Source organism: Aulostomus chinensis, chromosome 11, assembly GCF_037954235.1.
Source record: "Aulostomus chinensis isolate RoL2024-O1b breed Wild chromosome 11, RoL_Achi_v1.0, whole genome shotgun sequence".
NCBI lineage: Eukaryota > Metazoa > Chordata > Actinopteri > Syngnathiformes > Aulostomidae > Aulostomus > Aulostomus chinensis.
In genome coordinates, this window is record NC_141330.1 from 15,243,263 (window position 1) to 15,268,924 (window position 25,662).

Genomic DNA, 25,662 nt, shown 5'->3' on the forward strand with positions numbered 1-25,662 from the left:
AACATGATGGAAGTTATTTATTTGATGTTTTTTTGCTTTTGTTTTTTTTGTCATTCTTCAACTGTACAATGAAACTCCATTCACGATGGAGCACTGAGTGACCAGGTTCAGCACCTTGGGACCAACTCCAGGTCTGTCTGCCAGTGTCTATGTGTATGTCTCTGGTGGTGGCGGGACCTGGAGCACCTGAGGAAAGCCCTTAGATATCGGCTCCACACAGTAAGGACCAGGGTGAGGAACTGGCTGGAACCCAGTCAACAGTGGTAACCACTGCTGGGCCACCGTTATGGGAGATACTGCAAGTTTAACTTGTTTAATATTTGTCTAAAGGTGACTGGGCCGATGCAGTTCACCCCCCAAACCCCACCCCCACCCACCACCACCTTTGGAACGCCAAAGGCAAACTTGGTATCCTATAACTTTTAAATCTTAAAACTCACTTGTGCGGTCTGTCTTTTTCATTATTGTTGTATATTCTTGTTCTTGATTGTATTTTTTTGTATTGTATCTGTTGTATCTATTTGTATTGATTGTATTGTGTGTTCTTGGTTTTATTTACCTGTATTCTCTAGAAAGCTCTTGGTAACTTGTTTTAATATTTGGTGTATCACCCCTGTTCCTTTTTTCACTCATACTCCTCCCTTCCATCAGGTTTCCTGAAAATTTGCCCTGTCTAATTTTGGTGTCGTCCTGCTAACGGTCAGGGAGTCAGCTGAGGTGATGGACACGACTCTTATTTTGCCAGGTTGTGTTTAGTACATCAACCTCCAGGTGAGTTCTTTTCATTCCTGTGATTCATCCTGGAGATTGTTCCAACAGATCACTCGGTTGTCTGAGAAGGTGTTTAAACTCTCGCCCTGATTATTTATTACCACCCGCTTATAGCTATTTATAAGCCACCCGTACTGGTACTGACCCAGGAATCTCTCTCAGCCTGGCAACGAAAGATCGTTCGTATTAATGGCTTGTAACTGACCTGGCCTTTAAAGCAATAGTAAATTATTGAGTGATGGTTATTAAAGACATTAGTTACGACTTATTAACTCTTCTCAAAGTGGTGCTTGAAATGTTTAATGCTGAAAGCTGTTTGATGTTACCTGCTGTCACAGGTTTATTGCATTTTATTTTACGTCCATCAGAACCAAATTGCGCTCTTTCCATGTCTTATCCCCAAGAGAATTTTACTCAGTCTTGAAATATGCAGATGCCTTATTTTATAATACACAAAAGACTCGTTTGTTTCCTCTTCAATAACAGCTGCAGATGTACATATAAACCAGCGTGCGTTTGCTTTTGTGGGATTGATTCACTGTCTGTGCCTGACTTTGAAAAAAGGCCCCATGCTCTGATTAAAATATTGTAAATTCTCATTCACATAATTGAAAAAACTGTGAGCCTGATCTTGTTTTCCCCTGAAGATCCACGGAGAGATTAAAAACCCATCATTCTCTTTATTTCTGAGATGCTAAATACACATTTGGGCCAATTAACAAAACTGGAGCACTTAAATTAAGTTCTCCAAAAGCTCTTGTTTAGTTTACTTGACCTGGAGACATAATTGCACTGAGAATCCACTTTGGAGATTAAACCTAGAAATGTAACATTTAACTCAAAAGCAACTTTGTGCTTGCATGTTCCTGGAGGGGAGAACAGCACCCAGTGTTTTAGTGAATATGTGTGAGCCAATAAAACATACAAAGATTAAGTTTTGTCCTTGAAGGGATGGTTTTATTATGAATAATGTTTCCTTAACATACAGCTGATCATGCTAAAGTTGGAATTCCAACCGCAGTGTGGTGAGAGGCCCTTTACTTCCTCTCATGGTTGTGAGAAAATAAACACACAGACAGAGAATGTGAATGACATAACTAAAATGTGTTTTCTGGGAGATTAAATCTTTTCATACCCAACACACACACACACACACACACACACACACACACACACACACACACACACACACACACACACACACACACACACCCCCCCAAGAATTCACCCTCTATCCCACCTCAGCCACATATATTCCAGCCAGGGTCATGATGAAGTGGGTGGGGGTGGGGGGGAGGGTCAGTGTGAGTGTTTCATAAACCGGGATGTGTGACATCACTCAACCAAGAGGGGACTCTAAGTGGCCCCCCCTCGACCACAAATAAAACACACCCATACACAGTGGTTAAGGAATAGTTATAACTGGGGGTTTTATGGAGCCAAGATGATTCATAAGAATCTGAAAAACTTCTATCAGCAAGCCAAAAATAACATTTTAATTACTCAGCTTATTTTTGCTTGTAAATCCTATTTATATGGGTGTGTTTTCCTTACGTTGCAAGTTTAAACAAGCATATCTTATAAATTGAATGCTGACTTAAAACATTCTCACATTATTCAGAATGTTTTTACAGACAGATTTGTTTTGATGCCCATTTTTTTAGACCTGAATTTAGGCTTAGTGACAGGAAGCAAAGTCTGAAGGTTATTTGTAACTCCTTGTCCCTTTACCTCTGGAATGAGATACATAGGTATGCTAATCTGCCCATCCACTACCATTCATTGTGCTAAGCTAACTAGCGCTCAGCTGGTTCCTGATGGTCTCAGCTCTCTTATGCAGCACAGGAGAGAGAATTTTATCAGTCTACTAGTCTGGGTAGGATTCTAAATAACATCCCAAAAAGCTGCCGTTTTCCGTTAGATAGATTCCAAATTTTCTCAGTATATAAGGAGAAAAGAAGAATTTATATTGTTGAACACCAAATCCGTGATAGATATTTCACCCAAATGTGCTCCCATCACCCCTGCGACTGCGCTATCAAATGGAAAATTCTGCTTTCTGGGCAAATAAACGAAATTAATTTTGAAATGTATATGTCAAATGTAGCCTGGAGTCTAAATAAAGTAATAGTGGTGGAATGAGTGTACAGTTTTATATATTTATAGTCTATTCTACGGTAACAGTGCTGTGAATGAATGTTGAGGAGAGTGCAATTTCCCTGGCGGAACGTCCAAAAGGGATTAATAAAGTAGTCTGTCTGTCTGTCTGTCAGTTTCTTAACTTATAAGTAAAACTGGAAATACCCAGATCAAATTGTTCTACTGGTAAAAGTAAGAGTCTCCATTTGAAATTCTCTATGTAAAATGAGAGGAGTATTGTCCAAATGTCTAAAATAAAAGTACATATTATACATTATGGTGTACTTGAATGCTCTAGAGCAAATATATAATCCTCCTAAGTTTTCACTTTTTTCACTACAAAATCCTCTTCAAAGTACCAAGTTATAACTGATGGGGGGAGCAGAAGAGTCAAAGAATATTCCCTCTTAGATGTATTGGATTAAAAGTCTCCTTAAATACAAATACTCAACTCGAGTACAATACTTGAGTTAAAAAAAAACAAAAAACTTTTTCCACAGGTGATAGCGAGATGATGTCAAATATAAAGAGAGTGGACTTCCTCCTAATTCCATTGGGGTTATTGCATTGTTCTGGAACACACCCACTCGTCCCTGGTCAATTCTGTCATTTCACTTAGCGAAGCATTTTAAAGATGTAGGTTGTCACAAGGGCCAACACACACACACGCACACACACACACACACACACACACACACACACACACACACACACAAATCTGCCCCGAGTCACGCTGATTTAAAATAAGACAGTTATAAATACGAAGTGGCGGCATGACCACTTGATTCAAACACTGCGCCTTTAAAAACGATCCGTTCGCCGTTTTCAGTCCCAACCGTCGACCGACCGGTGGCCACGTACCGCTCGAGCTCCTGCCTTCGTATCAATTCATCACTCATCTGTCGCTAAATTAACGATATTCCGGCAACTTTAAAGTACTTTTGTTGACTTTATGCGGAAGATAAAGTTTTGAATGAGGACTGCCCGCTGGGACTGGACGCGGGAGGAGGAGGTGGAGGGAAGGAGGGGGCAGCAGCTAGTGGGGTCGTCCGGGCTATCGGATCTGGGATCTGCTGCTCTCATTTATAACCAGACAGACGGCTGTTTGTCCGGGTCAGAGCTGAACGGGACGTACGGAGAGATACACGGAGGAGGAGGACGGGTTACTGCTTTTTTCTCACGGATTAATTAAAAAGACGACAGCGCCGGGGAGACCGGGGAAAGTTTGAGACCGTGTTCGGATCCCTCAGGACCGAGAGCTGCTGGACTGTAAGCTAGCAATTCACCCTGGAAGTATCACTCTGTACAACTTGTCTGGACCTCGGTCTTTGAGAACTAGTTACGAACTTTACTGACACAAACATCTCCAAAATGGATAAATACGAGGATTTAGGACTGGAGGCAAGTAAGTTTATCGAGGATTTGAACATGTACGAAGCATCTAGAGATGGTTTATTTCGGATGAGGAGGGATGCAGGAAACAATCCTGACTTTGAAGAGACCAGGAGAGTTTTTGCTTCTAAAATGACTAAAATACACTTGCAGAAACACCAAGAAGAAATGGCAAAAAACAACCAAGCTTTAAAAATGAATGGGGGTCACAGTAGCGGGTATTACACCAAAGACAGGCCACCCATTAACAGTTACAGACAGCCGGGTGAAGCTGCAGCGAAGCCCCCGATACTCTCTGGCCCAGTGCCGGGCAGCACGGCGGGGAACCACCATCCGCAGTTTGACGGTAACAAGTACCATGCAGGCATTCATCCTGAACCTCCAGCCACCAGGGCATATGGCTACGGAAACAATTACGACAATAAAGAGCGATTAGAGCTACATTCATACCAGAACAGCCCCCCTGCTGCCCCCACCCTAGGAAACGCGTTTCATAGCGCACCCCTACATGCTCGTCACCCGGCTAACCAAGCTGCTGCCTGGGCCCCATCCAGAGAGAGCCAGCTTTCCCCATCTGTGTCTGGGTCAGGAAGCAGCAGGGCATCCCAGCAACAGTCTGCAGCATCTCCCACTGCCAGCAGTCTACCGTCTCAGGCTGGTACCCTTTCTGGAAACCAGAGTCCAACCTCCTCTGCTGGGTCAGTGAAGGGCATGGCTGGAGAGCCCCCAGGCTCAGAGAGAACAGACCCCATCCCTGCATTGCCTCTCAGTGCCTTCACTGGAGGAGCTGATTTTCATGTGCAACAACCCTCCACACAGCCTGCAGCTCATTATGCACCACCCTCTCCAACCTCAAGACCCTCCGCCAGCCAGAATGGGCCTGTGGTGGCAGTCTCTGCAGTACCTGCTCTTACTGAAACAGCTCAACCCAAAGTCCAGATCACATCCGCTGCCAATGTATCCAAAAGTTTCAGCCAGGGTCAAGATCAGAGCCAAATACCCAGCTTTGGACAGGCGGTGGCTGCCGAAGCAGAAGCATCATCTTCGTCCAAGTCTGTCCAACTAGCCTGCCAGCCCCTCCTCACACAGCAGACCGAACCTTCAGCAGCTGAAATAAAATTAGAAGCCCTTACTAAGCGACTGGAAAAAGAGATGGATGCCCAACCAAAGGCGGACTACTTTGGTAAGAGTTCAGACTAAAAACACCACCAAGATCACTGTTCTTTTCAAAGATAAAATCTAGCTTTTTAATAAAACATGCACACACTGTCACCCATATCGTTTCCACTGGCTTTTCCGCTCTCTCTCTCTTTTTCTCTCTCTCTCTCACTCACTCACTCACTCACTCACTCACTCACTCACTCACACACACACTCACACTTTTGTTTCTGTGACATCTCAGTTGTCATTTGTCTTTGTTTGATGGCATTCATGGCAGCCATTAAATCGCTGAATCTATTAGGCAGACACCATGGAGAGGCCCTCTCTTTACACCATCTGAAGTCCTTACTGGTATGCGGACAGAATCATTCTCTAATTTGTTTCATGTTTTTATATAATGAGTCAATGTCTGCTCTCTTGTAAGAAACAACAAACTCTTAAGCAGTAAAAGGTGGGGCCACGGCCAGAAAGAAGAATGTTGCCCTCAACTTTCAATGGTTTAATGGATTATTACTCAGGCAACATCAATAACTAAAGTCATTAGAGTGTCATCATGTCTGCACTCAACTCGGTCTGTTAGAAAAGCTCCATCCTGCTTAGTTAGACCGGCAGCGCTCTTGTTTACTACTTTTCCAGTGACCTCACTGCTGCAGAACTGCACTTGCATAATTTTACATTTTGCGTGCGTTGAATGCACGCTTCTGCAGGAGATGCACAAAAACATAATGCATGACAGTAACACATGCGATTGGTCCTTTGGAGGCCAAACGAGGCAAGGCTAACTGAAGTTTGTTTTAGTTACTTATTAACTCGGTCAGGGACTCCGTGTCTGATTTTCAGCACGATTATGCAAAAACTACAGAGTGCATTTTCACCAGATTTGTTTGAAGTGTGTAGGATGAGTTAAGGAAGCACTCAATACATTTTGTGCCAGATTACCGGTAGTCGTAGCGCCACCTGGTAGAAACAGGAAATTCCTTTTTTCACACTTTGATGTGAGTCATCAAGATACATTTGATATTTAGTCAAACACTTTAAGAACTTGGTAATGAGTTACTGTGTAAAGTTAGTTTTATTTAAATTGTGTTATTGTTGCGACAAGACCAATTTGCCATAGAAGAGGAAACTGGTGTGTAAACGGTCACCACATGGTCAGATCTTTTCCAGACTTCGCACTTGAGATGAGAGTCCCAGCGTGAAAGCATCTACGAATGGAAATGAAGTCACGGTTATAGTGCCACCTAGGGGTTGCAGGAAGTAAACCCGATGTAACAATCATCATTTGATGTATGACAAGATGACTGAGTGTTGTATTCATAATAAGATAGTTTTTGTTCTCTAGCACCACCTAATGGACACTGGCTGTGAAATTCGCACCAAAGGACACACATTACTCTGCTCCACTATGCAAAATGTAAATATTATCAGGTTTCACCCTCTCCTCTGCAGAGCAGACGAACACACACACACACACACACACACACACACACACACACACACACACACTGCTTTGGGTGAAAGGTGCAAGGGCTTGCTCATGGCTGCTTGCTTGTTTAATTAGGGCCCGAGCGCAGACGTTCGCCTTGGCAGAGGAGGTTGGAGCTTTCTTGAGTGGTTTAAATTCAGGGAGAGTTAATATAACAGCTCATGTTCACAAATGGAAGCTGTTCTTTATAAATACAGTCTGCTCACTGCAGAGCTGTTGGGTCAAGGTGGCCTCAGTGGTCTGAGTGCTACTTCTTCTCTCCCCCCAACCATATTTATCTTGCTGGTCTGGGGGCTGAACAGCAAGCTCCCCCTTCTAACCTTTAGGCCACGAATACCCACATTTTTGTTGGCCATCGTCTTACTTCAGTTGTTTTGATCTGTCCTCACATTTGAGCCTACATTCCATTTTATATTTGGTTAGGAGAACTTAAGCCTTGTGATTGTAATCAGTGCATGGACTAATGTAATGACAAGTCACTTTGAAGGGCTGACCATCATGTGGGAGATTTTACTCATACTAGCCAGATGTTTGGAGTCAAGGCCATTCATGAAAACGGGATTTTCCTTGTATGAAAAGAAAGCCGGTGTTTGTGGAGAGAGGATGAGATGGGCGATACTGTGTAGGACACCACAAAGCCCCCTTATTACACACATATACAGTACATAACCCACCCTCGCCTCCTCGGAGGAGGAATTTCCTGCTGCTGCTGGTATGTCACGATTACAGCCCACTGCCCTTTCAGCCCCCCCACCTCAGTGTACGTTTAATGGTGTGTAAGGGAAGATGCTCTGGCGTACGTCACTGTCAGGATGACGCTCATAAATAGCACAGTGAATATTACGGATGTGTGGGAGAGCACAGTGCACTGAACCAAAATGTAGGTTTTAAAGTAACACAGTATATGTCTTTTTTTACACACACACTCATTCCCACATTGCCCACACACATTCCTGGTGCAGACTTTCCCACCAGACTGTGGCTCATCCTTTGAGTCATGCTTTCATGCCATTAGAAACTTGTGGAGGCTAGTTTTCTACTCAAAACTGTCACCCTACTGTTCCATTGAAAGAGAAATGTGAAAAACAGAAAAGTGGTTTTCAGTACTTGAAATGTGTTTGCAATTGTTACTCTCATTTGCCAGGTAGGTAATATTCTCCTGCCCCGAGTCTTTTGGTTGTTTGTCTGACTGTCTGTTTATCTCTGTCAGCAATTACCAGTTTTTACAAAAATGGCTGGAAGAGTGTAGCACGGGCCAAAAATAACACAATAACTTTGTGGCAGATTTGTTGAACAAAGAGAATAACTTTGAGTTTGTTATATTCTTTGCATGTTGGGAGGTCTGAACTCATCCCTTTTTCTTCTTTACACAAAAACTACCTGCCTGAATTTCACAAAACTTGTTACAGTGGAGTCCAATGGGCCAAGGAAGAACCCATTAGGTTTTGATATGGATCTGAATCACTGGTTGGATACGGAAATATTTTCTTTTGCCTTCATTCCAAGATAGTGACAGAATTTTGAGGTGCTTGAAGCTTTAGAAGGAATCCGGGTCAACAGGTTACCAAACAGGCTAACTGACCGCAACTCCAAAGAGTCAGTCTCTTGGCAGCCGGAGTGCATAATCAACCGTGGTGATGGTGCTCTGTCACAATATGCCAGTCAAACAGTGGGTCACGCATGATAAGGACATTTTCAGAGAGATAAAATGTAACTGGAAGTTTAAATCTCCCGGCAACCTTTGGGAGTGTGCTCCTACTTTGTTTTTGATTGGATAGAAAGACTCCTAGTAGTATGAATTACAGTGTAAACATATCGATATCACACAGTAAAAACTGCAGTTCATTGGCCTTGTCGGAGGTATGCACCCTTCAGAGATTTCATCTAGAGTTTGAATATTCTGTTACTGAAAGATGATGCTTCTTTGTGTGCATCAGAACTACCTACAGTACATTTGATGGTAGAGTTTTCTGCCAGTGTCATGCTGGTATTGAGCTGACCCAGTAAGGCTGGGAACCAACCCCGTTCCCAACTGTACACAGAGTGCTGTTTGGCCGCAGCTGGAAGTTCTGGGAAAATGAGTCCGGTGCCAAACGGCTGCACTGAAGGAACACTGAGGAATGTGTGCAGAATGAGAGCTAGGAATTTTAGAAATGAGGTCTATAGATACAAAGAAAAAAAGGGGGTTGAGGCGTTCCTGGGGAGCGGCTGAATGGACAACTAGACAAACGGGGACAAGTATGTGGATGCGTCTCTGCCATCGGCTAAAAGAGCCTCTGAGGATATGAGATTCACTGACAAGTTCATCCAAAAGGGAAATAAGTGGTACGACATTCTCATTGTTCCCCCTGACCTCTTTTTCTGACTTCAGTTGGGTGGGGGTGTTGCTCTTCCCACAGAAGGTCAGCCAACTTAAGAGAGACTGTCGCTAGCTTTGGACCTGATTTCCTTCAGTTCACCTTAACAGGAGGGCAAGCAAAATTTGGAAGCTTATTTTTGAGGAGTCTCAAAAAAGCATAAAAAAATGGCAACTGGACTAATCACACGCGATTAGTCCAGTTGCCATTTTTTTATGCTTTTTTGAGACTTACCATGACCTGGATGACTGAGAGTATCCACAGATATTTTTGAGGAGTTATTGCATTGATTCACCCACAGATAAACTAAACTGGGATGATGGTGGTGTCTCTTATTGAGTCAGAGCCACAGAGTGGGCCCAGTCAATCAGGGTTGACCATAGTCACCCCCTGTTCAGTGAGTACAAGTTGACACCATGCCTAGTTTCAGGACCAGCAGCGTTGAAAACTGAATCATCCCTGCTACAAATCTGAATGGGATTATGTAATTCTTTGTTTGTTTTTAGGCGACCATACTTATTAACTGCTGGCCCCTTGACAGAGTACCCCTAGGGGATAAGAATTTGCAATAAACTTGATCAGTAGCAGTATAATGTTGGATGATTGCAGAAAAGTTTGCAGAGTTTGAGCTCCGGAAATCCTTGTTGAAGTGCAGCTTGTGTGAATGCTACGACAGAAGTTTGCTAGCGAAAAGGTATTCGTTAAAAAAAAACAAAACAGTGAAGTTACATCGTCGTAACAAAGCTAACATTATGTTGAAAAGCTGTTACTGCCCAACACTGCTGCAAACACGCTGCACTACATTACCGCAAATTTACTAGTCAATACACACACACTCTCTTATGATGTGCACAGCCCCACTCTTAGGTTGCCCCTAAAATGATTTGGCAAACTTGTACAGCACTTGAAAAATATCAGAAAAATATATAATTCCAGATGCTCAGGCTAAGTGGGCCTCCAGGCTTGCAATACGCTGACAGAAATTTTGCATGCACGCACGCACACACACACACACACGCACACACACACACACACAGACATTTTAGTTCACTGTTTGGTGTTGAAGTTGGAGGATTAATTTATCCCATCTGGCTGTTGAGTGGAAAGCTTTGTCTTAACTCTTCCCATGGATTCTTGGCTTCTGCTCGGTGGAGCGTTTGGAAGCACATTTTTATGTGTGTGGATGTGACACCCCCCCACCCCCCACCCCACGCTCGTCACTGTGTCTGTTTGTCTACAAATGTGTTTTTATTAGTCTGAATTTAATATGTTGTGTCACTTCTGGGTGTGGTGTTCACAGTTAGCACGAGTACGAACATGACGCCATAGGTTGTAAAGCTCTATCCATAACTGTTCAACATACCTAACTGTAGTTTTATCTTGCGATGCAGCTGCTACAGATAGAACTCAACCACACATTTTTAGGATATTTTCACGCATTAATTGTTCAGTTGTAAAAGCTACAGACTAATTAGCAAATACTTAAGAATGAGTGGACAACAGCTGGTTTGCCACCCAGTGTGTGGAAAATGGGCCTTTACTTTGCAGCCACTGGCATACTGGTCAGTGAGCAGCCATCCACTGGGAGTTTTGACAGCTGGGAAAGGTAAGCGTGGGAAGGAGGGGTACTGTTTTGGTTCCCCTCCCCCCCATTCAGACCAAGGAGCAAGTCCCCTAAATAATCTCACTGTTTTGGAATATGGGACTCTGGCCAACAGCATATTTGTAGTGGCCCAACTGGCAATGACTAGAAGTGAAGTAGAAAATGGCATTTATTGCATTGCTGTTCTCAGGGGGCCTACGAATCCAAGCTATAAGACATTTAAAGATGAATGTCAAAGCTGGCCCACTGTCAAATCTGGAAATTGTTCTTGTTTGTTCTTGACACAATATCTATTATCACGAATAGCTAAAAGTAGAATTTACTGTCCCCCCATTCATTCATTTGAGTAGTTTTGAGGCCATGGCTACTTTATTCTGTTTTCATGTAAACAAAATGGCTTACATAACAACAACATTCTTTTGCTCTCTAATAATATCCCTCTGTTATCTCCAAATCTTCTGTCCTGCCGTCAGGGCCCCTACTGATGTGTCCTCAGTCATGGCATTAGAAGAGGCTTAGTTGATGTATATATATATAGCCCCAGTTTTATCACTGCATGTCTGTCAGGAGAAACATTTGAAGGAGGCTATTAAATGGAAGTGTGTGTTTTTGGTGGAGGCAGCCACATGATGTGTGTCGGTTACAGTGGAAACAGAGGTTTCTTTGTCAGTGTTTGAGAAGGACCAGGGCTGAGCTGGGCAGGGCTGCTCAGCTCTTTTTCTCTGTCACCAGGGAGTTTTTCTATAAAAATACACACTCATAAATAACCTCACACACACACACACACACACACACACACACACACACACACACACACACACACACACACACACACAGCCTTACACTCAGAGAAATTTCTTCCCTCCACCATTTCTAACTTAATACGTTCACAATTGGATGGTCCTATTATACCATATCTGATTAATTTAGCAGCTCACTGACTTCCCTTTAGGGTCACTGCTGATTGGGGCTGACACTGGCCCAGATGTCAGTTGTCATATCACGCTATGTCATACAAAGCAGGGTGAGCAGGAGAGATGAGAAGTGACTGTGAAGCAGAGCAAGTTAATATGTTCAGGTCAGGTCTCAGGAGAGTCGCGTCGCATCCTAAAGCAGCTATGGATTCCAAATGTATATTCAGGGTTTACAGAAAGTGTTAAAAGTCTGAGAAATGCTCAGGTTTCAAGGTTCGGAGTATGCTTTATTATTATCATGACAACGTGCTGGTGGTTCATCCAAACAATCACTCGTGTCAACTTAAAATCTCAACGTTCTAAATGAAACTACACCAACATTGTGATGAAATGGTAACGCCATAATAAAGATCAGAGGAAAGTTCTTAGAAACACCTGGTAGACATTGATTTCTGCAGAAATGTGGACTGTGAACCGAATTTCAGGCTGAAAAGCTGTGTACACCCTTTATATTGATCACACAGAAACCAAAGTCTGAAGTCTAAAGTGATTATGTAGTTTGCCCGTCATGCTCTCATGTGATCTGTTTTTTCCCCCCCTGCAATGAACTGTTGTACCTCACCCAACACTCTGGAGAAAATAAATCTCTTGTTTTCATGCATCATGAACTTGCTTTGACATATTTCATTTTTGTTGCATATCGGAATCAAATGTATTTTCAGCCTAGCTGCTGGCTGACTGTTGTGAGAGCAGGCACTTTGATTTGTATCAGTCTTTATTAACAGACTTCTCAGTCTCTGAACCAAGTCAAATATGCTTCCTGTTGCAGTGATACAGACTGATAACTTGGCTTCCTGACTATGGGATCTTTTTTTCTCTTTGTCTACATTGGTTTTGCTTGGCTCCTCTGGATTGAAGCCTCCTCCGTACTTAATTTGTATTTATCCTGCTACTTGAAATGATTATGTGATTTGTATCTCAGGCTAGAGTGCTGCAGGATGCTTGTTGGCATGGAAGTTCAATTCTAATGGGATTTTGACATTGATATTTGAATATCAGCTCTGTGGCTAACAAAATTTGATGAGACTTACACATTACATTCAGAAAAAAAAGAATCTTCACATTTGATCACCTTTTTATATGATTTTTTAAATATAATTTTTCAAAGTACAGAGACAATGTTATGCTATACCGCAGATATAGGACTTTGTCACCACAACTAGCTTAGCGCTTCTTCCATTTGCAGCATGACGGCATTAAATGTCTCCAACAACCTCTGCAGTCTCGGTCTCTCAGCTTCTTGTTAGCGTCCACTGTTTTTGAGACACATATCCATAATTGTGGCTAATTTATTGAAATATTTTGTGCTGTTGAACAAAGTAATAAAATATCTCAAGCTTGTGTTGTTCGTTGCTTTTAACTGAAAAGCCTCTGGGACGAGGGGACATTTCAACTGATTATTTCCAGGTTTAAGGACACATCCTTGCACCACTCGAGTTTATTAGGTACAAACAGCTTTACTGTGTGGTTACATCCAGTTGAAATATGTGTCTTTCTGTGTTGTGTCTCAGGAGTCTGCGTCAAGTGTAGCAAGGCGGTGTATGGAGCCAACCAGGCCTGCCAGGCTATGGGAAGCCTCTACCATGACGGCTGCTTCACCTGCAGCGCCTGCAGTAAGTACATACTTGAAACACTTTCACTCTCTCTCTACGGTGGTGCCACCCCCTCAATAATAGGTTGCTGTTGACCCTGTTCTCTGTAGTCCTCAGTTTTTTAGTGCCCCTAGCAATACTAAACAACTATTTGGGTATGGTTGTGGTGTACTACTGGTGTTTGGTTTCTGGGTGTGTCAGTCACTCCTGCTGCCCACACAAAGCAGAGCAAGCTTTGTTTCCTGAACCAGAGACATCCACTGGTCCGTGAAGTAATTAGTAGTTAGTTGTCCAGGTGCAGAGTAGAAAATTGACACGGTCCTTTAAAACCACAAATCATGCTTGTGTATGGTGGGTGTTTTAAGTCAAATGGCAATCAGGGCCTCTTTAGCTTTGTGAATGCATTTCAGAGCGAAGTGAAATATCTTGATAGATTTACAGTGGAGACATAAATCACATTCAAAGATGTGATCAGAGTGTGACTTAGTCCATGTTGAGCATTTGTTAAATAGAGAAAGATGTGAATCTGTAGAGAGGGAGATGGAGATGGACAGTTGGTCTCCACCTCATCTGTGTTGGTGAAATGAGTCATTGAAACCTCAACCACATCACGACCTCCGCCAAGGAGCTCATGTTTTTTGGTGGTATTTGTCTGTCAGCAGCATCACTCAAAAACTATGAGGCCAAGTATCACCAGACATGGTGGAGGGGGGTAGAATGGGCCAAGGGAACATTAATTTATGGAACAGCTTAGTCATCAGGGCCAATTGGTCGACAGGAAATGAGCCAAGCAATGGTCAGGTGGGACTTTTGATGGGTCCGTTAACTTCTCACCCCATATTACATTTGACTATAGATAACTGCTGCAGTGTCAAGATGAGTCATCAAAAAATGATTTTGACAGCAGTACCCCCACTTATTTTACTTGTAATGACTTTGTTTGTGTTTCTACTTTGTAAGTTTGGATATTTTACTCAACCAGTAATGCAAAGGCTGACATCAGTTGAGGTCCACCACTGTGGCTGTGCTGTCCAAAATATGGCTGACCTACTGTGTCTTGTCTAAATATCAATAGCAGTGCAGCACCATTGTCAGTGTAACCAGGCCTCCTGCTGCTGCCAGTTAAAATCTTTGTACTAATTGTCAGATGGCAGGTATGTGGAGTATTTGTGGCATTGTGGTGACCCCTGCTCCAGCCTATTATTCACCACCACCTTTGACCTTGCTGGATAGGCCCCCAAATGTATGATTAACATCACCTCTTAAACCCTCCCTCCCTCCTCTGTGTGTGTGTGTGTGTGTGTGTGTGTGTGTGTGTGTGTGTGTGTGTGTGTGTGCAGGCGTGGGCGTCCGTGTGGGCGCGTGTGCCTGTGTGTGAGATGAAAAAGAGGAGACAGAGTGAGGCTGATGGCTCAAGTTGAGGGGGGGTAGGAGTTTACATACCACATACCTCTCATAGCTGGCTTCATGTTAAGGAATAAAGATTGCTCCTGCTGTGAGCCGCCCCAGGAAAGAGCATCTCAGCTGGGGAGGAATGCAGATATAGGGGCCCTCAGAAGGCTGGGTTCCAGGAGGACACTGGGGGCTGTTATGTCAGCTGGGTGCAACAGAGTACAGTGTAAGACAGTGAGACCATTCAAGGGGAGCACGCCACACGCAGCCAGCCTGCGGGGGCACACACATGCATGGACATACACATGTATTCATACTTGTATTAACACAGTAAACCTCCAGCAGCACACAGATGCAGTTATTCAGGGACTTTTATTTGACGTTCCCTCTTTTCTCCCTCCAAAACAACTTTCACGCCTGCTGGGTTGCAACAAGTCTTTATGATAACCGTGAACTTGTCATGCCCTCCCTCGTGTTCCCCAGTGTGAGGCAGGGGAGAGTTCAAGCTGTTTGTCTGGGATTCAGCACTGTTTTGCAGGGAGGCAACTGTGTACAAGCAGCTTAAGGAATAACCCAGCAAAGCCCGAGAGGAACCAACCAAATTAACAGGGAACCTCAAAAAAGACAGATGTTAAAGGAAAAAGAAAACAATGTCCTCTCCCTATTTGAGATTCTTTCATACATTTTAGGCCACACACAGCAGCAGTGTGACTTGAGTTTGGAACAGTGGTTATACACAGCCTCCCCCCTATCTCTCCCACCCCCGATTTGCTTTCATAACATCAAGCGCGTATCCACTGACTTTGGAGAGCACATGCGAGAATCTGATTGGTTCTGAATCCAGTGGTATGTTAACATCTGGTGGGTAGATTGTCAGGGCCTTGACCAAATGTTCCAGGTGCTGCACTCAGTCAGAGAAATGTGCACAGATGAGCAGAGAATTCCTGTGAGTGCAGGGAGGTGTTTTTCTAGGATAATTCAACATGCATATCTGTAGCAGGACAGAAAATGATGGGAAGGTGAGATTGAATCTTGAGTGTAAAAGAGTTGTGTATATCTCACAGCACAGCATGGGGTTGAGGCTCCAGCCAGATGTGATGGCAGGGGTCCCTGTGACTTGCTTATTTTCACAATGGGATTACATAAGGGAATTTGTCCCTTTTAATTAGAAAACTGCCTGGTGTTTTGTTCCCTCCCACAGGTATTTTACATTTTTATGAAGGTGCAGCAGTTACTGTTCATCCTGATGCTTTTCAAACACTCAGCCCTGACTCCTGACTTTAATAAATCTCTTATCTTACCGCAAAGCTCCAAACCTTTCCTCACTGACTTACTGGGAAAAAAAGGAATGTGAAGTGGAATGGGCCATATCTTTCTTTCACCCACCTAATTGTTTCCTTGGTCCTTAGGGACACAGTTCTGTAATTACTTAAGACCATTTCCACACCTTAGCCTGATCAAAAAGACATGTCTCCTCTTGAGGTAGTCATTGCGTGAGCAGTGGTCAGACTTGACTTGCTGCGTGACCATGATTATTCTGTTAAAGTAGCAAGATAATGCAATTGTGAATAACTGGTTTAGAGTTGTCCCTGTGCCTTCAATTTAAAATGATGAGCCGTGAGGTTTAATTTGGCTTGTGCTGTTTTTACCATTTACTTCCCTCTGTATAATCCTAGAGTGTTCATGAACAAGCGCTTGTCTTCGCTGTCATCCACGTAGTCAGCCCTTGAGTTTCCTAGAATTGCTAAGTTATTTAAAGACAGTAAAGGGAAGAACCCAAACTTTTCATTTGACTTTTGGAGACTAAAATTGATTTTTTTCACCTTGCAAATGAATTTCAAATCTATGTTCTGTCTGTGGCTGGGGTGTGTAATGTTCTGTATCACAACATACGTTGTTTTCTTGTAATATGAATGAATACTGACTTTGTACACTTGGTAAAAAAATCAGCTACTAATCTTCAGCATTTAAACATTTAGTTAATTAAGGGCTAACAAGAAATATTATCACTGCCGCGTGTCACTATACTTCCCTTTTTGTTATTGTTCTACTGCTGCTAAATATCCTTTTAAAACAAATCAAAACCTGCTATTGTAAACTCACCATTTTGATTGTGTGAAAGTCACACCACAGTTCCATGAATCAACACATTCTTCCTGCTTTTTGCCTTTTATGGGTGTGTTTACAGAGATGAATTGAGCATGAATTGCCTTGCTGTTTATCTATTATTACAAATGTGATTGACAAAATTCTTAACCATCAGTTATCGATCATTAATAAATTGTGCCCATCCCTAATACACAAAAACACTTTGAAATTCACAATTGTGTTATTTATTGATGTATTTTATACAAGTAGGACAAAACCTGCAAGTATCTTTAGCGTGTTAACTGCAGACCTTATTCCAGGCATTTCAATGAAAATCTGTGAGACAAATGAAGCAGAATATTAACTGACTTCTGGATTTAAGGGCTCAATGGGGCTCCAGTATCAAGAGAGGGAAAACACAACGTTGGTGTTCTTGCCAGTGAGCAGCAGGTGTCCGCTGCACCGTTCTGTGTGCATATAGCCATTTATGAGTGGCAGCATGTAGAAAGGCCCTGCAGCAAGGCTGAAGACATCACAATGTCTGTAATGTAGTTTTGGCACTTTGGCCTTGAAGTTGTCATTCTAATTGGTATTTAAAAATGTCTTGAGTTTAACACAGAGAAGCGCCCTGTATCTGGATTTATCTGAACACACAGTCATCAGGTAAGCAGCAAGAGATGGAGCCTGGGAGATAAATACAGCTCCTGTTCACCAAGATGAACCCCTCCTCTCCCCTGTTGCCCCCTCCCTCACCTCCCTTCTCAGAAAATGTGAGGAATGTTCCCTCTTCCTGTGGGACCTGGGTAAGAATAGCAACCTTAAGGGAGCATAGAGCTTTTGAGAAGCTAGATCCAGACCGTTCAACTGTTAAAGCACACAGACAGACAGACAGGAAGTCTACCCAGCATGCAGAGAGACTCCAGAAGGGAACAAAGAAGGAGAGTAGTGGGTCGTTTTAGGTCTTGCACTGTTGTTGTAATGCAATCCAGTGGAACGGATGCTTTAATCTGTTTCACCTGTCCAGTAATTGGATTCAATCATTATTTTCTCCACATGTGTTTGGTCCAGATGTGATGACTGTCTTGACTGCAGCCTGCTGGGCTCCACCAATGTTATATTAAGACACCATAGATTGTTTATTTGCTTGAGCTGCAGCAGGATATAATTAATATTGCAAGATTAATGCCTGGATTTCATTACTGCATTTTCATGCTTGGGTGCTGTAACTATTTTCTGAGACTGAGCTGGTGCCTCTGCAAGGTATTCCACGAAGACTTTGAAATCACTGACATAACTTTTGTTGTCGGCTGACATCGTTTTATCTTAATACAGTAATGAAGACTTTTTTCCCCTTCGAGAGAGGTTGTTGTTGAGAGCTGCTGGTCACTCGGTGTCCTGCCTCACAGATGTGCTTCATATGAGCATTTTTGTTTGCAGGTCGGAGACTGAGGGGGAAGGCTTTCTACTACGTTGGAGGAAGGGTTTTCTGTGAAGAAGACTTCCTGGTGAGTGGCTGATACTCACTAGATATTTATCTTTATGTGGTTTTGTTGACTTAGTTATGACACTAAAATGTGACAAGTTGAATATTACAGACATCACACAGTAGTTTTCTCAGTTCACCAGTCCTTATCTGTATTGTAACGAGAACATGAAGGAACATGCCAGCTTTTTGGGAGTTACGCTCATTTGCCTTCCTCACTCTGGGTGCATTCGGGAGCTGAGCCTCTCAGGGACCAGTTGACCGCTAGTTAGCTTAGCACAGAGTATTGTACTGGATGGGCGGGTTAGCATACCTCTGTCCTGCCTGCTTAGCTTCGGAAATCCAGAACTCCTCCTCGTACAAAGTCAACCATGATTAGCAGCAGCAGGTGCTTTTCTAGGTACAATAAACCTTTTGCATCATCAAATCACAGCACCCAGGCAGGAAAGTAGTTCTGGCTATGTTTCTGATTCTAAAATTCAAATATCTAGTAATGTGAAAATGCTTTTTTGTTATGAATGATATGCAAAACTCTATTTCTGTTAATGCAAGTAAAGGCTGTTTTGGAGAAAAGAATATTTGATCACTTTTGACGGAGGTATGTTAACACTTCCCTTCCAAGACTATTCATTGTGCTAAGCTAACTAGCAGTCAGCTGGTCACGACTCCATAAAGTAAACACAGAGGAAAGAATGGCATCAATCTTCTTATCATGCTCCTGGGAGGATTGTAATTAATTGTATTTCCACCCAAAATTGTTCTTTTCCTTTAGTTTTAACCCAACCTGTCAGATTTGAACTACAACAGAAATTTAGGTTAGCGACTTTGACCTTTTGGCCCACTTTGCAGCATCTCTTACAGCTGATAAATATCAGTTTCCTCCCCTGGTGGGGCTGGAAGAAGGTCAGTAATTGGAGAATCTGCTTTGCGATGGTTTATGGGGTGTAGGGAGGTCTGGCTGTTCACACCAGTGCAGTGGGACTGTATGCTCTTTACTAAAACAGGCAACTTTACGAATCAGCAGATGCATATTTTGCTTCGGCTGAAAACCGATTGGAAATGTTGTTAGCAGTATCACACATTAGTAGGGTTAGGATTAGGGTTAGGGTTACCGGTATTGGCGTGTTTTTGTGTGTAATCCAGCATTTTTCTATTTGTTGATAGTCAGTAGTTCTTGATACTGTAGTAAAACCTCATCTAACTCTCCGTCTCTCTCAGGCTCTGGTTGCTAAAATAAAATGTACACTGAACATTCATCTTATGTAAGTTCATCTGTCCTCCTGTCAGGCCTGTTAGTGATGCCATCGTTCATACTGTACATACATAGTGACAAATAACGCTCAGATAACTCAGATTCTGTCAGTTAGATGCCAATTTATGAAAAATGGGTTCACTCTCATTAGTGGCAAATTAAGATGATGTTCTCAGACAGGAAAGGACTGCGCTCATGTAGGTTCTATAACGGGATTATGCTACTACAGTGCTAAACCACAGCGTGTCATGCCTCCTGTGTGGACTTCTATGTTTGTATGCTGGACTTCTCATTCTGTCCTGTTTTATTTCTGTCCTCTTGTGTGTTGTAAGGTTTAATCGTAGTTTCTTTGTCAAACTCTTTACGATTGGCTAGTTTGGCCTCGTGTCTTCTGGTGTTTTTTCTTATTGATGAGTTATTTCTGTGTATTTATAGCCTCGCTCTTCCCTTCTTCCACTTGGCTCTCCAGTTTCCCAGTTGTCCATTAATGCTGTTTTTTTTGCAAGATTCTTTGGTATATTTAATTTTAGCCCAACTTTTACTGTCTTTGTATGGATTAATATGATTCTGTCACTGTACCTGTCTTCTTTTGGGTCCTACATCTTGGTGGCTTGCTCACACAAACGTGACACAGCGGTTGCTTTAGAGACAGACGGATGTTGTTAAGTCTGAAACAGAAAAAAAGAATGACATCACTGGCTTTCTCTCTGGTAAAGTACTCAGGTTTCCAGCAATCTGCAGACAAGTGCAACGCATGTGGACATCTGATCATGGATATGGTAAGTGTGTGTGTGTGTGTGTGTGTGTGTGTGTGTGTGTGTGTGTGTGTGTGTGTGTGTGTGTGTGTGTGTGTGTGTGTGTGTGTGTGTTGGGGTGGTGATCATAGCATAAACCTTTATGAGCTTTCTGTGGGAACATCTGGATACAGACTTAAGAAGCATTAGCTCTGCATGTGCTTATTCTAACACTGCAGTCTGAATTTCCCTCTTTCTTTCTCTCTCTCCCTCTCTCTCTCTCTCCCTCTCTCTCTCACACACACACACACACGCACACACAGATATATACAACAGATATTTGTGTTTATTGGTGCTGCACAACTCATCAACTCCCAATTGCAATGTCAGCCTGTGCAATTACGTCACCACAGGAAGAAAAACAAAACACTGTTAATTTGAATAGTACTGCACACACGACAGAAATGACTTTATTTGTTTAAAAGAATGTATGATAGCTAATTAAGTTTGTATGTGTTGAGAAATATAAATCTCAAAATGTACAGTAATTTCTTTACCGATTGTTTATCTCACTTTTCTTCTGCTAATTTGGAGCATGAGTTAAGTCCTGTCATGATCGCTCAACGTACTTGCTTAACATACATAAAAAAAATCCCTCGCCTTAAATGGCGGCAGATGTGATGAGCAGATCCTGTCCACCAGCTTAATCAGTGTTTTGCCCTATTTTGGGCCGCTGTGATGAGCCAGGAACCCCACATGCGTCAGAAAGACCATTTTCTCTCTGTGAAGAGAGAGAATAACGATTATTGATGTCCTATATTATTCTCTGTATAGATCCTGCAAGCTCTGGGGAAGTCATACCACCCTGGCTGTTTCCGCTGCGTTATCTGTAATGAGAGCCTTGACGGAGTGCCCTTCACTGTGGACACTGAAAATAAGATCTACTGTGTCAAAGACTACCACAGGTGAGCCACTCCAGTCCAGGGAGCACAGGAGCAGGAGCTGGGTTTATCAGTTCACTTAGCTTGGTGTGAGTCTGGGAGAAGAGAAGTCTCGGGTTTTATATTCTAGGTTATCCAGGCACATGTGCTAAACTGCAGGATCAGAAAGAAATGATCGGCCGGTGTAGACTGCAAGCTTCTTCCTTCCATGTGTGGTGGACACATGAGAAGTGCAGTCAGAGATGAAGGAAAGGCTGTGGAGAGATCTCTGTCCTGTTAGAGGTGTGAAGGATGGCGTCAGGCCACAGCTCCTCTCTTCCAGACTCAACAGGCTCTGTGATGCCTCGGTACAAACTGAGCAACGAACTTCTGAGTTCAGTGTGGGTAAGGAACCTTGAACTTGAAGAACCTTCATCAGGAGTGAATTATCAACAGTTGGCGCTGCACTTCCAGCTGTTCTCCTGGCTGCTGGGACAGCGTGTACACTGTAAGTGAACACGTGGCCGAGCTACGTCTGACAGCTACCACATGTTCTCTACACGGAGCCACAGTCTTGCCTGTCAGCACTGTCAACGCCCTTTGTTGTTATTCCTTCAGACTCAGGTGCCCGTGTGTTAACATAATGAATTCATTTTGCTTGTGGACTTTTCCTCTCGTTTTTGGTTTTTTTGCAATCACGTGTTTGAGGGGCAGCCAACACATCTGCAAACCCGCCGTCTGCTTGGTCGAATCACAGTCGTGAAACTAATCTGGAGAAAACAGGTTAACCTTTTGAGGGTTGACAGAGACATAGAATATCGACTTCAAGCCGTATAGTTGGGGCTGAATTCACTCATTTCAAACAAGTCTACTAAAAATGTTTTTCTTCGATCTCACCCTACCAGGGTCCTGGCGCCTAAATGTGCCGCCTGTAACCAGCCCATCCTCCCCTCAGAGGTAAGCTTGCATCAGGCTGCATGGAGGACCAGCTCATATTGTGTTGTACGCTCTTCTGATATCAGCGCATCAGGATGGAGGGACGCACCTTTCTCACCTTTACCTGCTGATGTTCAACCTGACGGGATGTTTGCTTATAAATGTGCTGGTGCTGCTCAGCTTTGACCCAAACACATCACACTGTTGTGCAAATAGCAGCCAGGTCAGGATAGCCATATTTCCCCGTAGGCTCCATGTTATAATAGTATGAGGCCTCATATCTGGGAGGTGTTAAGAGAGATGAGGAAGACATACAGGACACACACACGCACGCACACACACACACACACACACACACACACACACACACTACATGCTGGCAAAACAAAAGAAATGTCCAAAATTAGAGCTGACTTTGCTGGAATGTCCCCTGTCCTCTGCCCCCCTCCCCCTGTCAGTGAGCGGTGAGGCCGGTATTTAGAGGAGAGGTTGTGTGTGTGTTGGGGGTGGGGGGCTGGGGGGCTTAGTCATGTGCGTTAGTGTAAGCCGGGGTATGGATGGATGTTCAGGGAGGTGATGTTGTAACCAAAGAAGGATTACTGCAGAAGCTCTGAGGGGGACTGCAGGCCACTTCCATACTTGTGTGTCTTTAAACATGTTTTGTGTATCCTGGTGGTCCTGATTGGAGGGCCTTCATTCTGTTTAGCTGTGTAGCCTAGAAGTCGGTGACATCACAGACCAAAAAAACACAGCTGCATTTGAGTCTCGCCGTAATCAAACAGTTTATTTGCCCTTTTCCTCATCATCATTACATCGAACGAGAAGTCTTCAGTGCATCCATCTATACTTTCACTCTTTTATTGGTCTCTTGAAGCGAATATTAGAATGTGATTGGCGTCATTGGTTTGTTTGTGCGGCTCTCTCTCCAGGGGTCTGATGAAACGGTTCGAGTTGTGTCCATGGACAAGGACTATCACGTGGAATGCTATCACTGTGAGGTGAGTACAAACACATCACATTACTCAGTCTGAAACCATGTATGTGTGCACGGATGTGTTGTGGCTCCGATGAATAATAATGGTAATGAATAGAGCTCTCCTTAAAGGCTCGACGGGAAATTACATGAGATCAGACCTGTGACACTTCAGCATCTTTTACTCTCCCACTGCTGTCTTTATCTGAGTGGTCATATAGAGAAAATAATCATTTGTTGCCTTTATGCTTTAGGATATGACTTATTCCCACATTTCATGTATTCTGTGGCTGTCAGACATAGCTTTATTACCTCAGTTTGGGTCTTTGAGGGTACAACTTTGGCACGTAACAAGTATCCCTTGTTTCATTTATTAGTTGTGTTGTGTCATAAAGTTTATTCTCTGTAAAGATTTTGTGGCAAGAAGATGTAACTTATTCCATCAACATATTTTTTGGCCATGAAATAAAACATTTTCTCCATAATTTGAATATTTGAGGCCACAAGATGCACAAGACACTTAATTTCTTTACATATTTTGTAACGTAACTTAATTGAAGGAACAAGTTGTATGTCTCTCTTGCATCCTTCAGGACTGTAAGATGGAGCTGAATGATGAGGAGGGTCACCGCTGCTACCCCCTGAACAGCCACCTCCTCTGCCACTCCTGCCACCTGAAGCACATAGAGCCAGGCTCATCCTCCTCCTCCTCCTCTACTGCTGCCTCCTACTAATGCTCCTGCAGGAGGAGGGAGACCCCTGCTGGAGCTTTGGAGAAACTACCAAAGAGGAAAAGGAGGACATGCATGAACAATTCTTGTTGTAGAGGATTGATTGATTTAATTCATCAAATCATACAATGATTTTGAGGAGAATGTTAATGAAGTTCTTACTACATGTACCATAACACCTAAAAAAGGTTATGACCAAATAATGAAGTTCCCCAATACTCAAAAAGCCCTATTTGAATGCAGTTAAGCATTGTGTCATTCTCGCTGCATACAGACTTTGTAGACGCGCTGCCAAGTTATTCATTTGTAAATATTGTAAATATCTCCTTCTCAATACTACGTGCCTTCAGGTTGTCAGAATACACTTACAACTCAAAGCTATTTGATAACACACTCTCTCTAGAGATTCCCGTGGCCATGGAGTTCCTTCGAGAACAGACAGAAAATACACAGCGCACATGCTTACATCGCACGTATGTCATATTTCTAGTGTCTTAAAAAAAAAAGGTTCAATCTGGATACTCAACAATCCTAAATGAAGACACTGATATGAATTTTGAATAATATTATAAAAGGCACAGATTAACAGTCATGCATCTCCTATTAAAATCACCAGACAAACACACTTGGTATCACCCTGTCAAAGGGGTTACCAGGGCTGATGACAGAGACATGTTTGTTTGCACGAAGATCTCTCTGGGAGACGCCTCCATGCATTGATCTGAACACACAACCAAAAGTGGTCGTCTTCCACATGCAAGTACCTTTGCAATAAATTATCCAGTGTAAGAACTCTCATTAAACGACGTCATGTTCTGCTCAGTGTGCCTTTGTGTGCTTCTGGCAGGCATAAATTGTAATAGTAATCCAAAACCTGTTTAGGACGTATAACTTGTGTGACCTGTGACCCAGAAGTGCCATGTTATCATGATCTGCAGTACGTAAACTGCCAGCTTGTCACACGCAATCTGTTCCAAGCACTAATGTGCACCTATGCACCTATGAAGAGGCTAGTATTAGGACAGTTTTTAATGTATTTTGTTACATTTGCAAAAGTAGTGTTTTTTTTTCCAAAGGTGTTTATTGTAGGCCTATATTCATTTGTTGTTGTTTAATTTTGACTTTTGTGCTAAATCCCTCCAACACTGATGGATTTGCAGAGGGAAGGACAATATCGATCACTTGCATTTGCCATCCAAAAGTTAATCTTTTCTTGAGTTAACTAACTTAATATTGCTTGTCCTTTTAGCACCTAGTTTCATAGCCAGCTGTAGATTTGAGATGAAGAGCAAACCTGTTGTAAGATTGTTGCTATTTAATAAATGCATCCACAAACTTTCAAAGGAAGTTTTAATTCTTTTGTGTTTTAGATGTGTGTCATAAAACAGATGGTGACGATCACGAATATCGTTTTGCACAGGGATGTTTTAGGATTCTCTACGTCTACTGTGAAAGCCTGGCCGCTGCTTGTATCCGTGTGTTGGCTTGCTAAGCTAACGTTAGTACTACTGCCGCCATCACCGTGACACAAGTTTAGAGCATCACTGCGAGCAAACAGAACTAAGACACAATATTGCGCACATTTAATCTCACGGGTGTGGTGAAGACCCGGATGCATACGGTTGGGGGACCAACATCTGCAACGCTTTCAGATACATAGTAATTTAATGAACCTGTA

At 42.9% G+C, this 25,662-nt stretch overlaps 1 protein-coding gene across 1 annotated transcript; it reads left to right on the plus strand.

Annotated features, from left to right (window-relative positions):
• Positions 1-3,629: 3,629 nt before the first annotated feature.
• Positions 3,630-25,318, plus strand: limd1a (LIM domains containing 1a). Its single transcript, XM_086218833.1, has 8 exons — positions 3,630-5,485; positions 13,395-13,496; positions 18,393-18,460; positions 20,407-20,469; positions 21,259-21,389; positions 22,250-22,301; positions 23,210-23,278; positions 23,847-25,318. The coding sequence occupies exons 1-8, from the start codon at positions 4,282-4,284 to the stop codon at positions 23,985-23,987; spliced, it is 1,830 nt and encodes a 609-aa protein (XP_086074959.1). The 5' UTR covers positions 3,630-4,281; the 3' UTR covers positions 23,988-25,318.
• Positions 25,319-25,662: the final 344 nt, after the last annotated feature.